This window comes from Pleurodeles waltl, chromosome 5, assembly GCF_031143425.1.
Source record: "Pleurodeles waltl isolate 20211129_DDA chromosome 5, aPleWal1.hap1.20221129, whole genome shotgun sequence".
In the NCBI taxonomy this organism is placed as follows: Eukaryota; Metazoa; Chordata; class Amphibia; order Caudata; family Salamandridae; genus Pleurodeles; species Pleurodeles waltl.
Window position 1 is genome coordinate 1,864,665,318 of NC_090444.1, and position 21,540 is coordinate 1,864,686,857.

Consider the following 21,540-nt stretch of genomic DNA (forward strand, 5'->3'; position numbering starts at 1 on the left):
ATACGCAACAACCAAATTTAGAGGAGAGCGCGCACAATCACTGGGGTCCTGGTTAGCAGGATCCCAGTGAACATAGTGAAGCACACTGACATCAGGCAGAAAATGGGGGTAACCATGGCAAAAAGAGGGCACTTTCCTACACTCAGGAGGCCCCTCTCCAATCAATCTTTCTTGGACTGCTCCTATCCATTCACTCTACTCAGATATCCTTCTACTTTGACTTCTTCAGCTGGTGCGCCACACAAGCTCCGAGATCTGACAAGTACCTGTAGAAGTGCTCAAAGGTGCTAGAGAGCTCCAGGCCAGAGAGGAAGAGCATGGGCTCCATAAACTGCTGCAGCTGCTTCAAGGTCTCCATATTGGAGGAGTCTGTTTGACTCTCCTGGATTCGTTGATCGATGTACCGAGCAAACTGCTCACTGACCTAGAAAACATAGGAGGAACAGGTCAAGGAAGGGGTAAGGTAAATACACGCATGGGTAGAAGCAGCCGGTAGAGGATGGCTATGGGGACACAACGCAGTCAAACAGGATGCAGATATGCAAGCTCGGCTGTCTCAGGCGCACGCTGGGCTCGTATGTAGGGATGCTACAGAAGAGTGCACGCAGGACCTAATGGAATGTATGTGAGTATATTATGAGAAGAGCGACAGGAGTGTGCATCGATAGGTCCTATGCCTCAGTGGTGGATTTAAATCAGTACATAGAGTTCAATAAGTATATTTATCAAAGGGAGAAGCCTCCTGCTTCACAGCGAAACCCTGTGGCATAGAGACTGGTTAGCACAACCAGTCCTCATCTGTGCAGTGTGGAGGAGAAAGAGAACTAGGAGACTGGTGAGCAGTACGGGGAGGACGGGGAGGCAGAGACAATAAGGAAAGGGGGTGAAGAATTGCCTGTGTGAACATCTGCTCTTCTATGAGCGCAAAACGCCTTCATGCAAGATGCTGACTCACATGCATGGCTGTCAAGAAGGAAAGCTGTAGAAGTCCCCCAGAGAATCCGTGACGAAGCGCCAGAACAAAGGCCGTTTGCTGCCCAAATAATTCTTCCATGGCGTTCTTAAGCCGCAGGTAAATGCTGCGATACCGCTCCACAAAGTCTGCGGTATTCCAAGAAGACTCAAGAAACTTCTTCACCTGGAATTCAGGGAGACAAGTAAAGCGGTGTCAATTTGCCAACATCCATCAAACATTTCAAAATCACCCAACTGTAAACAGAACAGTGTGGTTGCGCAAATACTCACCCTTGCATGCACTGAGGAATGATAATTTCAGAGGACTTTTCAAAGTAACCCCTTTTTGGGTAGTCTTTCTCTTGGGGGGGCTGTTTCGAATCCTCTTTTCTGACCCCAAAAACACATTGAAATTGGCTTAAAACTAGATTGGTACAATTCACTTTCCAACAAAGTCACAGTATATGGGGCAGAAGTACACCCATGGAATGAAAGGTTAAATTCCACGTGTGAACTGCAGCACCCACTTGTGCCCCCTAGTACAGTGGCATTGAAAGGATGACTCCAGGCCTATCCTGTGTAGCAGGTAAGACAGTCTGATTTTAAGCATAAAATAGGCTGTACACAGGAATAGAATGGATAATATTGAACCGTGGAATATTTGTGGCATTAGACATCACATTTTCCTCCCAGTGAACAGGCCCAAAATTACATTGTCGCTAGTCAGGCTGTAGCTGGTACATAGGAAACGTCAAAGAAGAGATTATACCCTTTAATCTAGGTGTTATTAGCTGCACCAGATAATGAAAATGTCACTTACCCAGTGTACATCTGTTCGTGGCATCAGTCGCAGTAGATTCGCATGTTTTGCAATAGCTCGCCATCTGGTGTTGGGCCGGAGTGTTACAAGTTGTTTTTCTTCGAAGAAGTCTTTCGAGTCACGGGACCGAGTGACTCCTCCTTTTGTCTCCATTGCGCATGGGCGTCGACTCCATCTTCGATTGTTTTTCCCCGCAGAGGGTGAGGTAGGAGTTGAATTATAGTAATAGTGCCCATGCAATGGAGTGACTAAGTATGCACCTATTTAAGGTTGAGATGATACATATATAAATAATTGAAGGTAACTTCCAAACTGCTACAGGCTCCCGGGGAGGCGGGTGGGCACATGCGAATCTACTGCGACTGATGCCACGAACAGATGTACACTGGGTAAGTGACATTTTCAGTTCGATGGCATCTGTTGCTGTAGATACGCATGTTTTGCATAGACTAGTAAGCAGTTATCTCCCCAAAAGCGGTGGATCAGCCTGTAGGAGTGGAAGTAGTCTGAAATAAGGTTCTTAGTACGGCTTGACCTACTGTGGCTTGTTGTGCGGATAACACGTCTACACAGTAGTGCTTGGTGAATGTGTGAGGCGTAGACCATGTGGCTGCCTTACATATTTCTTGCATTGGGATGTTTCCTAGAAAGGCCATGGTAGCACCTTTCTTTCTGGTTGAGTGTGCCCTTGGTGTAATGGGCAGCTGTCGTTTAGCTTTAAGGTAGCAGATTTGGATGCATTTAACTATCCATCTGGCTATACCTTGTTTTGATATTGGGTTTCCTGCATGAGGTTTTTGAAATGCAATAAATAGTTGTTTAGTCTTTCTGATGTTTTTTGTTCTGTCAATGTAATACATCAATGCTCTTTTGACATCTAATGTATGTAGTGCCCTTTCAGCTATGGTATCTGGCTGTGGAAAGAACACTGGAAGTTCCACTGTTTGATTTAGATGGAACGGTGAAATAACCTTTGGCAAAAATTTAGGATTGGTCCTTAGGACGACCTTATTTTTGTGTAGTTGTATAAAAGGTTCCTGTATTGTAAACGCTTGAATCTCGCTTACTCTTCTTAGGGAAGTAATGGCGATGAGAAATGCCACCTTCCAGGTTAGGAACTGTATGTCGCAGGAGTGCATGGGTTCAAAAGGTGGACCCATAAGTCTAGTTAGGACAACATTTAGGTTCCATGAAGGAACAGGAGGTGTTCTTGGTGGTATAATTCTCCTAAGGCCCTCCATGAATGCTTTAATGACTGGTATCTTATATAGGGAAGTTGAATAGGTAGTCTGCAGGTATGCAGATATTGCTGCAAGGTGTATTTTAATGGAAGAGAAAGCCAGGTTAGATTTTTGTAAGTGAAGCAAGTAACCCACTACATGTTCTGGAGTTGTGTGTAATGGTTGTATTTGATTAATATGGCAGTAGCAAACAAACCTTTTCCATTTACTTGCATAGCAGTGCCTGGTGGATGGCCTTCTGGCTTGTTTTATGACTTCCATACATTCTTGGGTAAGTTGTAAGTGCCCGAATTCTAGGATTTCAGGAGCCAGATTGCTAGATTCAGCGATGCTGGATCTGGGTGTCTGATCTTTTGGTTGTGCTGTGTCAACAGATCTGGCCTGTTGGGCAATTTGATGCAGGGTACTACTGATAGGTCTAGCAGCGTTGTGTACCAGGGTTGCCTTGCCCAAGTTGGTGCTATCAATATGAGTTTGAGTTTGTTTTGACTGAGTTTGTTTACCAGGTAAGGAAGGAGAGGGAGAGGAGGAAAAGCGTAAGCAAATATCCCTGACCAGTTCATCCATAGGGCATTGCCTTGGGACTGTTTGTGTGGGTATCTGGATGCGAAGTGTTGGCATTTTGCGTTCTCCCTTGTCGCAAACAAGTCTATCTGAGGTGTTCCCCAGAGTTTGAAATAAGTGTTCAAGATTTGGGGGTGAATTTCCCATTCGTGGACCTGTTGGTGATCTCGAGAGAGATTGTCTGCGAGTTGATTTTGGATCCCTGGTATAAATTGTGCTATTAGGCGAATTTGGTTGTGAATTGCCCAACGCCAAATCTTTTGTGCTAGCAGGCTTAACTGCGTGGAGTGCGTCCCCCCTTGCTTGTTTAGATAATACATTGTTGTCATGTTGTCTGTTTTGACGAGAATGTATTTGTGAACTATGATTGGTTGGAAAGCTTTTAGTGCTTGAAAAACTGCTAGAAGTTCTAGGTGATTTATATGCAGTTTTGTTTGATGTACGTTCCATTGTCCTTGTATGCTGTGTTGATCGAGGTGTGCTCCCCACCCTGTCATGGAAGCATCTGTTGTTATTACGTATTGTGGCACTGGGTCTTGGAAAGGCCGCCCTTTGTTTAAATTTATGTTGTTCCACCACAGAAGCGAGAGGTAAGTTTGGCGGTCTATTAACACCAGATCTAGAAGGTGACCCTGTGCTTGTGACCATTGTGATGCTAGGCACTGTTGTAAGGGCCTCATGTGCAGTCTTGCGTTTGGGACAATGGCTATGCATGAAGACATCATGCCTAGGAGTTGTAGTACCATCTTTGCGTGTATTCTTTGTGTTGGATACATGCGTTGTATGATGGTGTTGAAATTTCGAATTCTTTGTGGACTTGGAGTGGCTACTCCTTTTGATGTGTCTATTATGGCTCCTAGGTATTGTTGTACCTTGCGCGGCAGAATTTTGGATTTTGTGAAATTGACGGTGAACCCTAGTTTGAAGAGGGTTTGTATGATATGATTTGTGTGATTTGAGCACTGTATTAACGAATGGGCCTTGATTAGCCAGTCGTCTAGATATGGGAACACATGTATTTGCTGCCTTCTTATGTGTGCAGCGACTACCGCTAGACATTTGGTAAAGACTCTTGGTGCGGTTGTTAATCCGAAAGGCAGTACCTTGAATTGGTAATGTATTCCCTTGAATACAAACCTTAGGTATTTCCTGTGCGATGGGTGTATTGGTATATGGAAATAAGCATCCTTGAGGTCTAAAGTTGCCATGTAGTCGTGTAGTTTTAGCAATGGCAATACTTCTTGTAGTGTGACCATGTGAAAGTGGTCTGATTTGATGAAAGTGTTCACTACTCTGAGGTCTAGGATTGGTCTCAGCGTTTTGTCCTTCTTTGGTATCAGAAAGTACAGTGAGTAAACTCCTGTGTTTATTTGTGTGTTTGGCACTAATTCGATTGCATTCTTTTGCAATAGTGCCTGCACTTCTATCTCCAGGAGATTGGAATGGTGTGTTGTCAAATTTTGTGCTTTTGGTGGTATGTTTGGAGGGAATTGTAGAAATTCTATGCAATAACCATGTTGGATAATTGCTAGAACCCAAGTGTCTGTAGTGATTTCCTCCCATGCTTTGTAATAATGACTTATTCTTCCCCCCACTGGTGTTGTGTGGAGGGGGTGAGTGACATGTGAGTCACTGTTTAGTAGTAGGGGTTTTGGGGCTCTGAAATCTTCCTCTATTTCTAGGGAATTGCCCTCCTCTATATTGTCCCCGAAAACCTCCTCTATACTGTCCCTGGTAACTGGACGGTGTTGCTTGTGAGGTGCTGGCTTGTGTGCTCTGACCCCGAAACCCCCCTCGAAAGGGTGTTTTACGGAATGTGCTGTAATTCCCTCTGCTCTGCGGGGAGTAGAGTGCGCCCATGGCTTTGGCAGTGTCCGTATCTTTTTTGAGTTTCTCAATCGCTGTGTCCACTTCTGGACCGAACAGTTCTTTTTCATTAAAAGGCATATTGAGAACTGCTTGTTGAATCTCTGGTTTAAATCCAGACGTTCGGAGCCATGCATGCCTTCTGATAGTTACAGATGTATTAATTGTCCGTGCAGCTGTATCTGCTGCGTCCATGGAGGAGCGGATCTGGTTGTTGGAAATGGTCTGTCCCTCCTCAACCACTTGTTTTGCCCTATTTTGTAAGTCCTTGGGCAGATGTTCAATGAGATGTTGCATCTCGTCCCAGTGGGCTCTGTCATAGCGCGCAAAGAGTGCCTGGGAGTTCGCGATGCGCCACTGGTTTGCAGCTTGTGCTGCGACTCTTTTACCAGCTGCATCGAACTTGCGGCTTTCTTTATCTGGGGGTGGTGCATCTCCAGATGTGTGGGAGTTGGCCCTTTTCCTAGCTGCTCCTACAACGACAGAGTCTGGTGGCAGCTGTGTAGTGATGAAAACCGGGTCTGTAGGAGGCGCCTTATACTTTTTTTCCACCCTTGGTGTGATTGCCCTACTTTTGACCGGCTCCTTAAAGATTTCTTTCGCGTGCCGGAGCATACCAGGGAGCATAGGCAGGCTTTGGTATGAGCTGTGGGTGGAGGAGAGTGTGTTGAATAAAAAGTCATCCTCGACCTGTTCTGAGTGGAGGCTTATGTTGTGAAATTGTGCTGCTCTAGCCACCACTTGAGAATACGCGGTGCTGTCCTCTGGTGGAGATGGCTTCGTAGGGTATGCCTCCGGACTGTTATCTGACACTGGGGCGTCGTATAGGTCCCATGCGTCTTGATCTTGGTCACCCTGGCTTATGGTGGTGTGAGCTGGGGAGTGTGATGGAGTTTGTGCTGGTGAGACGTTAATCACGGGCGGAGGAGAGGGTGGTGGGGTAACTCTTTTCACCACTTTTGGTTGTGGTGTCTGTTCAGTTTGGAACTCCAACCTTCTCTTTCTTCTAATGGGGGGAAGGGTGCTTATTTTTCCTGTCCCCTGCTGTATGAAGATACGCTTTTGCGTATGGTCCACATCAGTTGATTGTAGCTCTTCCTCAAACCTATGCTTTTGCATTTGGGAGGTTAGCGAGTGCTCTTCTGTATAAGAGCCTGAAGCTGGGTCGCTTGCAGTTTGTTTCGGCACCGAAACCTTGTCTGCGTGTTTTTTCGGCTCCGAGGTGACTTTTTTCCTTTTCGGGGCCGAAACCTCTCGGCGTCGATCTTCTTCGGTGCCGCTGTCTCGGCGTCGAGCCGTGTCCACACCGGCATCTCGGTGTCGAGGCTTGTCTCCAGCACTTTCTCGGTCCCGAGAAGGCTGCGTGCCAGTGTCTCGACCGGAGTCGGACGATCTCGGCACTGTTTGGGCCTTTTTCGGTGCCGACGGTCGGTCACTGAATTTATGGGTGGAGCCATGGCCTGATGGCAGTGGCGTCCCCTGGGCCTTGTAAATTTTCCTCTGTGTGGTTTTCGACGTCTTACTCACGGTTTGTGTATCGTCGAATCCTTCGGAGTCCGATTCTTGGATCGAGAAGGTACCTTCCTCTTCCTGCTCCTCGAACTCTCGGTGGACTGTCGGCACGGACGCCATCTGAAGTCTTCTGGCTCGACGGTCTCGGAGTGTCTTTCGGGACCGGAACGCACGACAGGCCTCACAGGTGTCTTCACTGTGCTCAGGTGACAGGCACAGGTTACAGACCAAGTGTTGGTCTGTATAGGGGTATTTATTGTGACATTTGGGGCAGAAACGGAACGGGGTCCGTTCCATCGGCGTTCTTCAGCACGCGGTCGGGCCGACCAGGCCCCGACGGGGGATCGAAAAACTACCCCGAAGGGCACCGGAGCTCTTCGATCTTCGATGCAGTGTTGAATCTAAGTACGCCGATCCCGAACGCAACAATACCGACGAAAATCTTCCGAAATTAGCTAATTTTCCGTTCCGAAACTCGGAGCGACAGGAACACGTCCGAACCCGATGGCGGAAAAAAAACAATCGAAGATGGAGTCGACGCCCATGCGCAACGGAGACAAAAGGAGGAGTCACTCGGTCCCGTGACTCGAAAGACTTCTTCGAAGAAAAACAACTTGTAACACTCCGGCCCAACACCAGATGGCGAGCTATTGCAAAACATGCGTATCTACAGCGACAGATGCCATCGAACACTATATTACAAGATTATGTTTGTATTTAATAAAAATCCAATACAACCTAATGGTGAAGAGGGATTCTATTTAATATATGGGTAATACAACTTTTAGAAATTACCTTTACCTTGCCTGCAGCTACTGTAGACCAATTTGCAACAGCTCTATGGGAACTGCTCGGTCTGTCCTTCGCGGGAATCAGGTGGCAAAGAGGTGTGAAACCTGCTCCGAGAACACAGACAATGGCCTGGGAGTGGAGAAGTGTTTTCTTCCCCAACAGAAACGTCAGCTGGAGTGGGCTCAGGAACCTAATTAACTTCATAGGGCCTGCCTTGTCACAAACCGGTATTAGGCAACACTTGGAAAGCCCAGCTTTTGTCCCTCTAGCTGGGCTTCAAACCCAGTGGGAGGACAGCTCCCTCCGAACCAGTTTTGAGCGGTCACAGAGGAAGTGGCTGCTCATTACCTGGTTACACCTCTGGGGGCACACAGGCTCTGCAGAAGGGTGGAAGGGTTTACAGATCTTGCATTTTGAGAGTGAGGGACAATGTGGGATTATTTGCAGTGGAGCAAAGAGAAACAAATGACAAAGTAGATAGGGTTGCTCTCAAGCACTTTCACTTTCCCACTGGTTAGCAAGTGCCCAGTGTATTCCCCACCCACAGGCTGGTGTACCCTACAAAGCTAGACTCATACTTCCTCAGATTACTTTCTGGGCCTACAAAAGAAGAGAAGAGAAGAGAAGAGAAGAGAACCTCATCTAATGCCTGTAATCTGTAAGGAGCTCTAAAGGACTGGAGCTGCTCTCTAAAGTACCAACCACAAAGAAGTGAACTCCAAGGGTCAGTTGGCAGACCTTCTGTGTGGCTCCAGAGACACAAACATGAGAGAGGCCTTTTTCCAGCTGAACAGCATCAACTGGCACCTGGAATGGAGTTTGCTAGTAGCCTGTGCCTGGCTCCCAGAGTCTCAAGGTACATCAAACTAAGGTCCGGGGGCTTAGAAATGTCCTCCTGTAGTTGCTTGGGTATCAGGAAAAAGTTTGGAAACTTTTGCTCCAGAAACAAGGGAACCTACTGCAATTCCACAGCGCAGTATTGAATTTCTGATTCATCCTGCAGAATGTATGCGAGAAAAGGACAAAGTCCCTTTCTATTTTGGAACTTTGAACGTTTTTCACGTAAAAAAAACTCAAACGCTGCAGAGTATTAGCAGAACAAATCGCTGACAGGCATCCAACTGGCAGTTCTGCAGCGGAAGCTACAATTTCAGATTCAAGATCATGGTTGGCCTCGAATCGTACCAAAGTCCCACTCTATCGCTTTCACAGACTAACATTGACATTTTGTGCTTTTTGGTACCAATTTCCACTTACATGTTTTAAAATTCCTATCTTTGATTCCTCTTATTGGAATTTTAACATTTTGGTTATATTTTACTCAAAAATGTATTCAATTTATTTTAAAATTGATAGTTGAATTTCATTGTAATCTGAGTGACTTTTTCTACTGTATGTGCACTGTTTAAATACTTCATAAACTGCCTTTGATTTAACTCTGACTGCTTTTTGCATGTTACCAGGAATACAGCACACGTTTATTTTATTCCATTCACGTACCATCTAGCAGGAGGTGGGCTTAGATTTTGAGGTGGACACTTGTAAACTCCAAATGATAATTCACTTTCTTATATGGAGCTGTCCAAAAATCAACAGTCCTCTGGCCCAACAGCGGATATGGGAGGGTGGAATGGGCATAGCCACGGTTTCAGATTTCGTAGATTAGTTCATTCCTGGAGGTTTTCAGCAATAATAATATATATCATTTTATAGAGCGGACCTGCAACACATGCTTTCTGGAGGAACTGGAAGTAGATTAACACTGAGAGGATATCAAAACAAATCTGTGCTGACATAGGCCTTAGACTATAACCCTGTCACTGAACTGGATACCAAGTAACCGTTACTGATGCAAGAAAATCTCTCAGCAGGCACGGTGGTGTAGTCACAGGTCAGAATGGTGAGCTGTGGTAATGTACTCCAGCATCTATATTAGCGACGGCAGTGGAAGGATTGATTGATATGAAATTTATAGAGCGCATAATAGAGCATGCGATTACCCCAGAAAAGGGGGTCCTGTCATTATAAAACCCTGATCACACAGAAATGATCTAGACTGAAAACGAGTGAGTTTTACAGGAAGGGTTCCAAGAGAGTAGGACTAGATGGAGGGCTTTCTAAATAGGATGACCTTGGTCCTGTCCGAGCTGAGCCTACGAGACCTGGAATTCATCTAGCTGCCCACCTAACACAGACGTCCTTTGAACGAGCAGATCTCCATCTAATCTGGGGGCATCTGCAGAAGCATCAAATCAAAGGACATAGTTATGGCAGCAAGTGGGGCCACATTGATGTTGAAGAACATGGGGCCCAAAGATGAGCCCTGCACGCAGCAATCAATCGGTTTAAAATGCAAAACAATAGTTCGTCAGAGTCCAAGCTTGGGAGCGGCCTTGAAAAACAAAAGAGGAGAGAACGTTGTGAAAGATGCCTGTGACACAGGACATCTAGCCTACCAAGTACGGTGCCCTGGAACATCATATTTAAGGCTGCAGAAAGATCCAAAAGGACGAGGGCTGCCGCTGAGCCCTCTCTGTATAGAATCGGCCAGATGACACTGGAATCAGCCACTAATACGATCTCTGTGCTACGGTGAGGGCTAAACAGGAGTGGAGAGTATTCAATAAGGAGCTTTATTTGATTTGTTTAGACAGTTGCTGGTTGACGCAACTTGACACAATCTCAGCCATAAGAGGCCTCTGGTCTGAAAGAGTAGCCAGGATCGACTTAGACTGGAAGAAGGATAACCAAGGCTTTTTTCCTGACTGCCGGCACAATGCCCTTACAAGAAGTACTGCAGAGAGAAGTCATGAAAGAAGTAAAGGAGATGTAACAATCTTTATCAGCAGGGATTGAACAAATTGCTATCACAGTTAAAATTGAAATACAACAGTTTGGATAATAGTGAAATGTCCTAAGAGGTGAAAGAACTTAGTACTGGAAAAAAGTCAGAGTTCTGAGCACAGCTGGGACGCTGAAATAGTGGAAGCAGCGCAATGAGCAGGAGAGTTTCTTTGGAGAGCATTAGCTGGTAAAATTTGCTCAGGGTAAAGTTTCACTCTTGCGTTTGGAAATGGCTTTTTATAGAAGCGGAGCTCAGTTTTATAAAAAGCTGTGTAAAGTCTTGTACATGACGGGACACTGCGTCTCAGATTTTTGTGCTGCACCTCCGCTGCTCACAGTTCTTTGCTATACGAAGGGCTATCGGGCATTCCTTATGAACGTTTCCATCTTTAAAGGAATGATAACATCCACAGCTTTCTGCTCTCAGTTATTTCAGATCAATGAACGTTAGGGGCAGAGATTAGTTGTATAAGCTGAAAGGCCGACCAGGAGCTGAGACGCTTGTGGGCGACTGGTTAGTGGGGTTTTAAACGTGTGTGTTGAAATCACCCAAAACATTTTACTGGCTTGTATTGAGGCAAAGAGCGGAAATCTCTTTGGTCAACTAAGGTAGAAAACTCTTGCTAGGGCCAGAAGGACAATAGTGCCTTTAGGGAGAAATTGGGGCTGGTGGTAACAGCCACAGATAGTGTTTCAGAGTATATCACTTGGTAAACTGCCACGGTAGAAACCTTAAAGAGGACTTTAAAATGAGGGCTATGCCGTCACCAGGCGCACTGGGGGGTTAGGTGCTTTATGTGATAACTAGAAGGAGCTACAACAGCACTGTCCGGAGACCGTTACAAAAGCAATGTGTACCTGTTGTCCAAGAGGTGGTGTATAACAGTCTGCACACGGCGTGAGACAAAAACCACCACAGAGCGCTCAAAAGAGAAGGCAGGGCTCTCTCCACTGAAGCTGTCCTCAGAAAATCAGGGCACATATTAAAGCAGGTTTTATAGTCGATAATGATGTGAGAGAAAAGGAAAGAAAACAGGGCAGTCTCTCCGAACAGAACAGAGCGGGGGCAGTCAATCAAATTATGTAAAAGGTGAAGGAGTTAAAAAGATAAAAGTGTAACACTAAACACCAGAGGGTGCGGGGCTGGGAAAGAGGATCACATGGAGACCCATTAATTAGAGCTTGCTTTCCACAACAGACTTCAAAAGGTGTCCGCAGGCAGACAAGGCAGCTTTCTAAGGCGTTTTTGGACATAAATTAAGCTTTTGCTCTTGTCGAACTTGGCAGGAAGAATAAGGAAGGAGGAGAGACATTAATGGAAGACGTAAGGGAGACTCTAGTATCTGCACAAGTACAGATCTCCCTTGGAGAGCTGAGAGGTTTAGAAAGGGAGGGGGAAGTCACTGCTCAGAGCACAGAGGCCTCCGGTAGTCTGAAGCAGCTCTGGGAATGAAAGACAACATAATGAATACAGAGGACCGTGGACAGGGTAGGAGACATAAGTGAATGAGGCATTAATGGGACCGGTAGATGTCTGGAGAGGGCAGAGTTACTGTGAGGATGGTGAAGGTCTTACCTGCTGCTGAACCACACCCTGCCAGCACTGCGTGATCCCTGCCATGCTGCTGGGTTTGTTGACAGGCGTTTTCACTGCTCCAGCGCTCACTTCTTTGCTTTTCCCATTCTTACCATCTGCAAACAGTTCAAAAGCTGTTAAATTCAGCCAAACAGCATTGTATGAAGGGAGTGTGGGGCGTATCTGAGTGGAGGACGAGGCGTGCACACAAGATCTAGGAAAAAAGTATAGTACAAACCCAGCAAGAGGGGAACAAGGACAGAGGGGAAACAGCCTCTGTGCCAGTCTCCTGTCTCTGCTGGACTCTTCGGTCTCTCTTCAACCTTCCGTTCTAGACTCCCCTTCAAACCCCTCTATGCCCTTCCAGCGACTCTGGGCGCTGCTTGGCTCCCCATTCAGTGCGCTGTATTATGTAAAGAGTAATGCTGCATTTCAACTTCCAGCCTTCTCTCCCTCCTAAAGCAGATCTTCATTGATTAACTTCACTCCCAGCAAAAGGACATGTGCCCAAGGAAAGTAACATGGTTATCTAACTGGAGTACACCAGTCCAACAAGGATGCCTCTTGGCTAGCCAGTTACTGCTGCAAAGTCACAACAGGTTATATACTGCTCAACAATCATCACTAAAGAAATACTGAAATCGCATTCAATCGCAGGCGCAACCACCTCCTAGACACTTGGCACATGACATATGGCTAGAAGCAAACAAGAACCTGTTCAGAACCTCCAGGTTCCCATTTCTGGCCTACCGCCTCAACATTTCTGCAGCGAAAGGGATATGAAGCTTCCGCCCCAAAGGTACACTTTAAAAAGCAGGCTCCCCCAGCTAAAGGAATGAGGGGATAGGGAGGTAATAGATGCTTTAAAAAAATTATGAACTCTACAGTGCACAAAACGCAGCAACGCAACATTACCTGTAACACAAGAGACGAAGGAACCAGACATGATACCCAACGAGACAGAACACATGCGAGGAAGACACCAAGCCAGATGTACACATGTGCAGAAAACAATACTCACTACTTTTGGTTGGTGGCTTAAGCTCCTCCGTTTCTGGGCTGTTGGTGTCGACGTGCACCAGGAGATGGGTCAGCCTACGTACACGCGAGTTGAAGATTGTGGCTCGGCTTTTGGCACGCCGAGAGGTTTCAGAGTTCACAAGGTACTCACTGAGGAGCCAGCAGAGAGGGCTCACACCACTGGAATCTAAAACAGAATAGAGTGTTTATATGGTGGTCCACGTCAGAGTGACATTTGTAGAATTTGCATTCATTTTAGGACATTTAAGTTCAGCAAAAAGTGTCTCCAAATTAAGATTTTTTTCTTCAAACTGTTTGCTCTCAGGAAAAGAACTCAAAAAATGATTTGTATAGATCGTGTGTCGTATTTGCCAGATCTGAATAGAAGAAAGTTTTCAAGAGGTTTAACTTTATTTTGCAGTAGTATTGATTGCAGTGTCTTCAACGACCACCTCTTTAGCTCTATTAGTAAAACCCTTTTCTACTAGCATAAGGTGACCTGCCAACCCAGATTGGCTTCCTGTATTATTGACAATCGCACACATTCTTGGCACCTCCCGCTTTACGCTTGCCTATGTCACCAAACTCTCACGATCGGGAGCAGGTGATCTTTACCCATCAGCCATCTATACAACCAGGAAACATCTATCTAGACAGAGCGCTGCAGGGCATCCTTCAACCTCAGAGAGACTGGACCTCTCAGGTACTTGCATCCAGGGCACCGGTCCTCTTTCAGACATAAGGCTCTTGCCTCTAAATGAGGACCATTCATTAGCATTAGCTTCAGCACAATAACATTAAAAAAATAAAAATCGCTGACCGAATTCTATCAAATACTCTTCACTGCAGTCTACGGATGCGCCCACCTTTACCGGTGCCTATAGGAATCAGACTTCTAAAAGGGAGACTCGAAGAGATCGCAAGGGCGGTTGGTTTCAAGTTCTCTCACATATGCACCTGCCACAAGGACAACACTTAGAAAGCTCCGAACACGTCTGGAAAGATGGTACCGAACTCCAGCTAGATTCGTTTTGTCATCCTGCTGGCACCACTGCAAAGGTGCTATCACCACATCTGGTGGGCCTGTGCGCCCATCCAGATTATCTGGAAATGATCCTGTCACTGATAAGACATTTTCAAGGTCTTCTGTCTTAACAAGCTGGCTGTACTGCTGAATGTGCCAGACCTGGACAACTCAAATTCAACGGTCTCAGAGGTGGCAAACTCATTGCTGGACGGTTCACAAAGGGCTCAGAGATGGCTAACTCATTGCTTGGTGGAACACAACGGGCTCAGAGGTGGCTAACTCATTGCTGGACGGTTCACACAGGGCTCAGAGGTGGCAAACTCATTGCTTGGTGGTTCACAAAGGGCTCAGAGGTGGCAAACTTATTGCTTGGTGGTTCACAAAGGGCTCAGAGGCGCAAACTCATTGCTTGGTGGAACACAACGGGCTCAGAGGTGGCAAAATCATTGCTGGATGGTTCACAAAGGGCTCAGAGGTGGCAAACTCATTGCTTGGTGGCAGCGAGACTTCCGTTGGCACACAGGTGTAAGTTGTTGCTGAAATCCTCGCTTGACATACAGCGATCAAAGACATGGGACATTGCAGTCATGGAAAATATCATATGAAGATCAGAAACTAAGAGGAGAACTTTCAAAAGTCTTGAGTACGCTTTCAGGGCATTTGTGCAGTATCACATCAGCCACTCTCCAGAAGCCGCTGATTCTCAGTAACTTGGTGCCACTACCCCAGACACCTTTCCTCTGGTGCTAGACCATGTTCTCAATCGTAGAACATATTTCATTTTAAAATGTGTGTCTCCCTAACCTGCATTCTCACAGCTGTGTTTTAGGGCAACATTCTGTGTCACAATAGCTTAATGGTCTTAAACATAAAATGTAAAACTAAGAAAATCACAGCACCTTTGCATGGCCCCTCTCTGCAAGGAATCTTTGTTTAATTGATGCATCATATCAGTCTTAACTGAGATTCTAGTGCCCATCACTTCCAGTCGTTATTTCTCAACCTCATTGGGTCTGGGAAGGAGAGTGCTTCAGAGTTTCTTGGATGGCTAATTGTGCATCATCGGGGGTGTAAGAAATGTACTCAATTGGCTTTTCCTTAATTACATGAAATTTATGTAAAATTACGGGTTATGAGCTGAATTACAAAACTGGCACTTGGTGCTCTACTTCAGTGAGAAATGCATCCTTGCGTCCACTTTGGACGAGAGAATATTTTTTGCAGAAAAAAAATAAAATGTAAAAACATGGGCACCACTAGTGTTTTTGTTTGCATTCGTGGTAAACTGTTACAGTGAACGACACAAAACTACAAAACAAGACATAATGGCGTAATTTTGAATAACGAGAGAAACACAAAAGCACCATCAGTTTGAGCTTGGGATTCTCCACATCCTCAGCTGATTCGGCGGAGAACTCTCCATCCACGCAGGACTTATGGGGCTACAAGGCAGATAGAATTCCACATTATTCATCTATTGGACTTCAGGTGGTGACGATCTGAGTTACTACTGCCTGGCAAGGGTACACCCTGATGAAGTTTGCTGCTATATGGTCAATGCAGACGAAACGTGTTGGCTTTGGATACTGCTATGGTTCTCCTATTATGAAACTGGAGACTGTGAAACTCACCTGGAGGATCTTTTGAACTACGGTGTAAGGAAATGCCTCCTTGGCATGGTTACCCCCTGACTTTTTGCCTTTGCTGATGCTATGTTTTGAATTAAAAGTGTGCTGAGGCCTGCTAACCAGGCTCCAGCACCAGTGTTCTTTCCCTAACCTGTACTTTTGTTTCACACAATTGGTACACCCTGGCATCCAGGTAAGTCCCTTGTAACTGGTACCCCTGGTACCAAGGGCCCTGATGCCAGGGAAGGTCTCTAAGGGCTGCAGCATATCTTATGCAACCCTGGGGACCCCTCACTCAGCACAGACACACTGCTTGCCAGCTTGTGTGTGCTGGTGAGAACAAAATGAGTAAGTCGACATGTCACTCCCCTCAGGGTGCCATGTCAGCCTCTCACTGCCTATGCAAGTATAGATAAGTCACCCCTCTAGCAGGCCTTACAGCCCTAAGGCAGGGTGCACTATACCATAGGTGAGGGCACCAGTGCATGAGCACTGTGCCCCTACAGTGTCTAAGCCAAACCTTAGACATTGTAAGTGCAGGGTAGCCATAAGAGTATATGGTTTGGGAGTTTGTCAAACACGAACTCCACAGCACCATGATGGCTACACTGAAAACTGGGAAGTTTGGTATCAAACTTCTCAGCTCAATAAATGCACACTGATGCCAGTGTACATTTTATTGTAAAATACACCCCAGAGGGCACCTTAGAGGTGCCCCCTGAAACCTTAACCAACTACCCGTGTAGGCTGACTGGTTTTAGCAGCCTGCCACACTCGAGACATGTTGCTGGCCACATGGGGAGAGTGCCTTTGTCACTCTGTGGCTAGTAACAAAGCCTGCACTGGGTGGAGATCCTATCACCTCCCCCAGGCAGGAGCTGTAACACCTGGCGGTGAGCCTCAAAGGCTCACCCCCTTTGTTCCAGCACCACAGGGCATTCCAGCTAGTGGAGTTGCCCGCCGCCTCCGGCCACGGCCCCACTTTTGGCGGCAAGGCCGGAGGAGATAATGAGAAAAACAAGGAGGAGACACTGACCAGTCAGGACAGCCCCTAAGGCAACCTGAGCTGAATTGACTCTGACTTTTAGGAATCCTCCATCTTGCAGATGGAGGATCCCCCCAATAGGGATAGGAATGTGACCCTCTCCCCTTGGGAGGAGGCACAAAGAGGGTGTAGCCACCCTCAGGGCTAGTAGCCATTGGCTACTGCCCTCCCTGACCTAAACACACCCCTAAATTCTGTATTTAGGGGCTCCCCTGAACCTAGGAAACCAGATTCCTGCAACCTAAGAAGAAGAGGACTGCTGAGCGGAAAAACCCTGCAGAGAAGACGGAGACACCAACTGCCTTGGCCCCAGCTCTACCGTCCTGTCTCCCCCCTTCGGAAGAAAACTGCTCCAGCGACGCTTTCCCCAGGACCAGCGACCTCTGAATCCTCAGAGGACTGCCCTGCTCTAAAAGGACCAAGAAACTCCAGAGAACAGCGGCCCTGTTCACCCAAGACTGCAACTTTGTTTCCAAAGAAGCAATTTAAAGACCCCTGCAATTCCCGCCAGAAGCGTGAGACTTGCAACTCTGCACCCGGCGACCCCGACTCGACTGGTGAAGAAACAACGCTTCAGGGAGGACTCCCCGGCGACTCAGAGACTGTGAGTAACCAAAGTTGTCCCCCCTGAGCCCCCACAGCGACGTCTGCAGAGGGAATCCCGAGGCTCCCCCTGACCGCGACTGTGACTCCCAGATCCCGACGCATGGAAAAGACCCTGCACCCGCAGCCCCCTGGACCTGAAGGATCGGAACTCCAGTGCAGGAGTGACCCCCAGGAGGCCCTCTCCCTTGCCCAGGTGGTGGCTACCCCGAGGAGCCCCCCCCTTGCCTGTATCGCTGAAGAGACCCCTTGGTCTCCCATTGAAACATATTGAAAACCCGACGCGTGTTTGCACACTGCACCCGGCTGCCCCCGTGCTGCGGAGGGTGTACTTTCTTTGCTGACTTGTGTCCTCCCCCGGTGCCCTACAAAACCCCCCTGGTCTGTCCTCCGAAGACGCGGGTACCTACCTGCTGGCAGACTGGAACCGGGGGCACCACCTTTACCATTTAAGCCTATGTGTTTTGGGCACCACTTTGAACTCTGCACCTGACCGGCCCTGAGCTGCTGGTGTGGTAACTTTGGGGTTGCTCTGAACCCCCAACGGTGGGCTACCTTGGACTCCAACTTGAACCCCGTAGGTGGTTTACTTACCTGCAAGAACTAACAATTACTTACCTCCCCCTAGGAACTGTAAAAATTGCACTAAGTGTCTAGTTTTAAAAAAGCTATGTGTTTTATTTGAAAAGTATATATGCTATTGTGATTATTCAAAGTTCCTAAAGTACTTACCTGCAACACCTTTCATGCAAAGTATTACATGTAGAATTTGAACCTGTGGTTCTTAAAATAAACTAAGAAAATATATTTTTCTATACAAAAACCTATTGGCCTAGAATTGTCTCTGAGTGTGTGTTCCTCATTTATTGCCTGTGTGTATGTACAACAAATGCTTAACACTACTCCTTTGATAAGCCTACTGCTCGACCACACTACCACAAAATAGAGCATTAGTATTATCTCCTTTTTCCACTATCTTACCTCTAAGGGGAACCCTTGGACTCTGTGCATACTATTCCTTACTTTGAAATAGTGCATACAGAGCCAACATCCTACACTGGTGGATCAGCGGTGGGGTACAAGACTTTGCATTAGCTGGACTACTCAGCCAATACCTGATCACACGACAAATTCAAAAAATTGTCATTAGAAATTGATTTTTTGCAATTTGAACTATTTTTCTAAATTTTTAAAAGTCCTGTAGGGCCTTGTGTTAGTCCCTGTTAGCATTTCTTTTAGAGGTTAAAAGTTTTGTGAAAGTTTTAATTAGAACCTAGAACTAGTTTTAGATTCTTAAAAAGTATTCCAACTTTTAGAAACATAATGTCTAGTGCAGAGATGAATGTGGAGGAACTCGACCTCACACCTTACCTCTATCTTAAGATGAGGGAGCTAAGGTCACTCTGTAAAATAAAGAAAATAACAATTGGCTCAAGACCCTACAAACAACAGCTCCAGGAGCTTTTGGCAGAGTTTGAAAAAGCCAACCCCTCTGAGGATGGCAACACAGAGGATGAAGATAGTGACTTGGAGGAGAATTCCCCCCCTCCAGTCCTACTTAGGGAGAACAGGGCTACTCAAGCCCTGTTTCCAACTATACTAGTCAGAGATGCTGTTTCCCTCACAGGAGGGACAAGCACCTCTGAAATCCCTGAGGATAACTCCAGTGAAGAGGACATCCAGTTAGCCAGGATGGCCAAAAGATTGGCTTTGGAAAGACAGATCCTAGCCATAGAAAGGGAAAGACAAGAGATGGGCCTAGGACCCATCAATGGTGCAGCAACATAAATAGGGTCAGAGATTCTCCTAACATGTTGAAAATCCCTAAAGGGATTGTAACTAAATATGAAGATGGTGATGACATCACCAAATGGTTCACAGCTTTTGAGAGGGCTTGTGTAACCAGAAAAGTAAGCAAATCTCACTGGGGTGCTCTCCTTTGGGAAATGTTCACTGGAAAGTGTAGGGATAGACTCCTCACACTCTCTGGAAAAGATGCATAATCCTATGACCTCATGAAGGCTACCCTGGATTCTCCACTGAGGAGTATAGGATTAGATTCAGGGGGGCTCAAAAATCCTCGAGCCAGACCTGGGTTGACTTTGTAGACTACTCAGTAAAAACACTAGATGGTTGGATTCAAGGCAGTGGTGTAAGTAATTATGATGGGCTGTACAATTTATTTGTGAAAGAACACCTATTAAGTAATTGTTTCAATGATAAACTGCATCAGCATCTGGTAGACCTAGGACCAATTTCTCCCCAAGAATTGGGAAAGAAGGCGGACCATTGGGTCAAGACTAGGGTGACCAAGACTTCCACAGGGGGTGACCAAAAGAAAGGTGTCACAAAACCTCCCCAGGGGAAAGGTGGTGAGACAGCCAAAAACAAAAATAGTAAAGAGTCTTCTACAGGCCCCCAAAAACCTGCACAGGAGGGTGGGCCCAGAGCCTCTTCACAAAACAATTTTGGGTACAAGGGTAAAAACTTTGATCCCAAAAAGGCCTGGTGTCGTAGCTGTAATCAGCCTGGACACCAAACTGGAGACAAGGCCTGTCCCAAGAAAAGTACCACTTCTAACTCCACTCCAGCTAACACTGGAATGGCTAGTCTCCAAGTGGGATCAACAGTGTGCCCAGAGCAAATCAGGTGTCACACTGAAGCTACATTAGTCTCTGAGAGTGGGGTGGATTTAGCCACACTGGCTGCCTGGCCTCCTAATATGCAAAAATACAGGCAGCAGCTCTTAATTAATGGGACAAGTGTAGAAGGCCTGAGGGATACAGGTGCCAGTGTCACTATGGTGACAGAGAAACTGGTTTCCCCTGGTCAATACCTGGCTGGACAAACTTATCCAGTCACCAATGCTGACAATCAAACTAAAGTACATCCCATGGCTATGGTAACTTTAGAGTGGGGAGGGGTCAATGGCCTGAAACAGGTGGTGGTCTCCTCAAATATCCCAGTAGACTGTTTGCTTGGAAATGACCTGGAGTCCTCAGCATGGGCTGAGGTAGAACTGAAAACCCATGCAGCCATGCTGGGTATCCCTGAACTGGTGTGTGTAAAAACAAGAGCACAATGCAAGGCTCAGGGTGAAAAAGTAGAGCTGGAGTCTGGAAAAAGGGCCCAGCCTACCAAGAGGAAAGGAAAGACAACTGGGAAACCAGCTGCAACACAACAACAAAAAGAGAACCTCTCTTCTCAGGAAGAAGTTCTGCCCTCTGAGGGAACTGAGCCTATGGAGTTGGAACCTTATCAGGTTGAGCTCTTAGGCCCAGGGGGACCCTCAAGGGAGCAGTTGTGTAAGGGGCAAGAAACCTGTCCCTCTCTTGAAGGCCTTAGGCAGCAAGCTGCTGAAGAGTCCAATGGCAAGAAAACTGGAACACATAGGGTCTATTGGGAAGATGGACTCCTGTACACTGAGGCAAGAGATCCCAAACCTGGTGCCACTAGGAGAGTGGTAGTGCCTCAGGAGTTCAGAGAGTTCATAATGACCTTTGCCCATGATATTCCCCTTGCTGGGCATTTGGGACAAACCAAGACGTGGGAGAGACTAGTCAACCACTTCTACTGGCCCAACATGTCCCAGAAAGTTAAGGAGTTTTGTGTCTCCTGTACCACCTGTCAAGCCAGTGGTAAGACAGGTTGTAGGAAGTTGGCTCTGTATGCACTATTTCAAAGTAAGGAATAGTATGCACAGAGTCCAAGGGTTCCCCTTAAAGGTAAGATAGTGGCAAAAAGAGATAATACTAATGCTCTATTTTGTGGTAGTGTGGTCGAGCAGTAGGCTTATCAAAGGAGTAGTGTTAAGCATTTGTTGTACATACACACAGGCAATAAATGAGGAAAACACACTCAGAGACAAATCCAGCCAATAGGTTTTGTTATAGAAAATGAAAATGTCACTTACCCAGTGTACATCTGTTCGTGGCATCAGTCGCAGTAGATTCGCATGTTCTGCAATAGCTCGCCATCTGGTGTTGGGCCGGAGTGTTACAAGTTGTTTTTCTTCGAAGAAGTCTTTCGAGTCACGGGACCGAGTGAC

The 21,540-nt window shown here is 46.5% G+C and overlaps 1 protein-coding gene across 1 annotated transcript in view; it reads right to left on the reverse strand.

The window, feature by feature from the left end:
• Positions 1-21,540, reverse strand: part of CUL9 (cullin 9) — a 576,404-nt gene that overhangs the window by 271,303 nt on the left and 283,561 nt on the right. Inside the window, exons 22-25 of the mRNA XM_069236395.1 lie at positions 13,191-13,376; positions 12,170-12,285; positions 956-1,138; positions 267-424 (exon numbers count right to left, since the gene is read on the reverse strand). Coding sequence (XP_069092496.1) covers positions 267-424; positions 956-1,138; positions 12,170-12,285; positions 13,191-13,376 — 643 coding nt within the window. The remainder of the gene's footprint in view (positions 1-266; positions 425-955; positions 1,139-12,169; positions 12,286-13,190; positions 13,377-21,540) is intronic.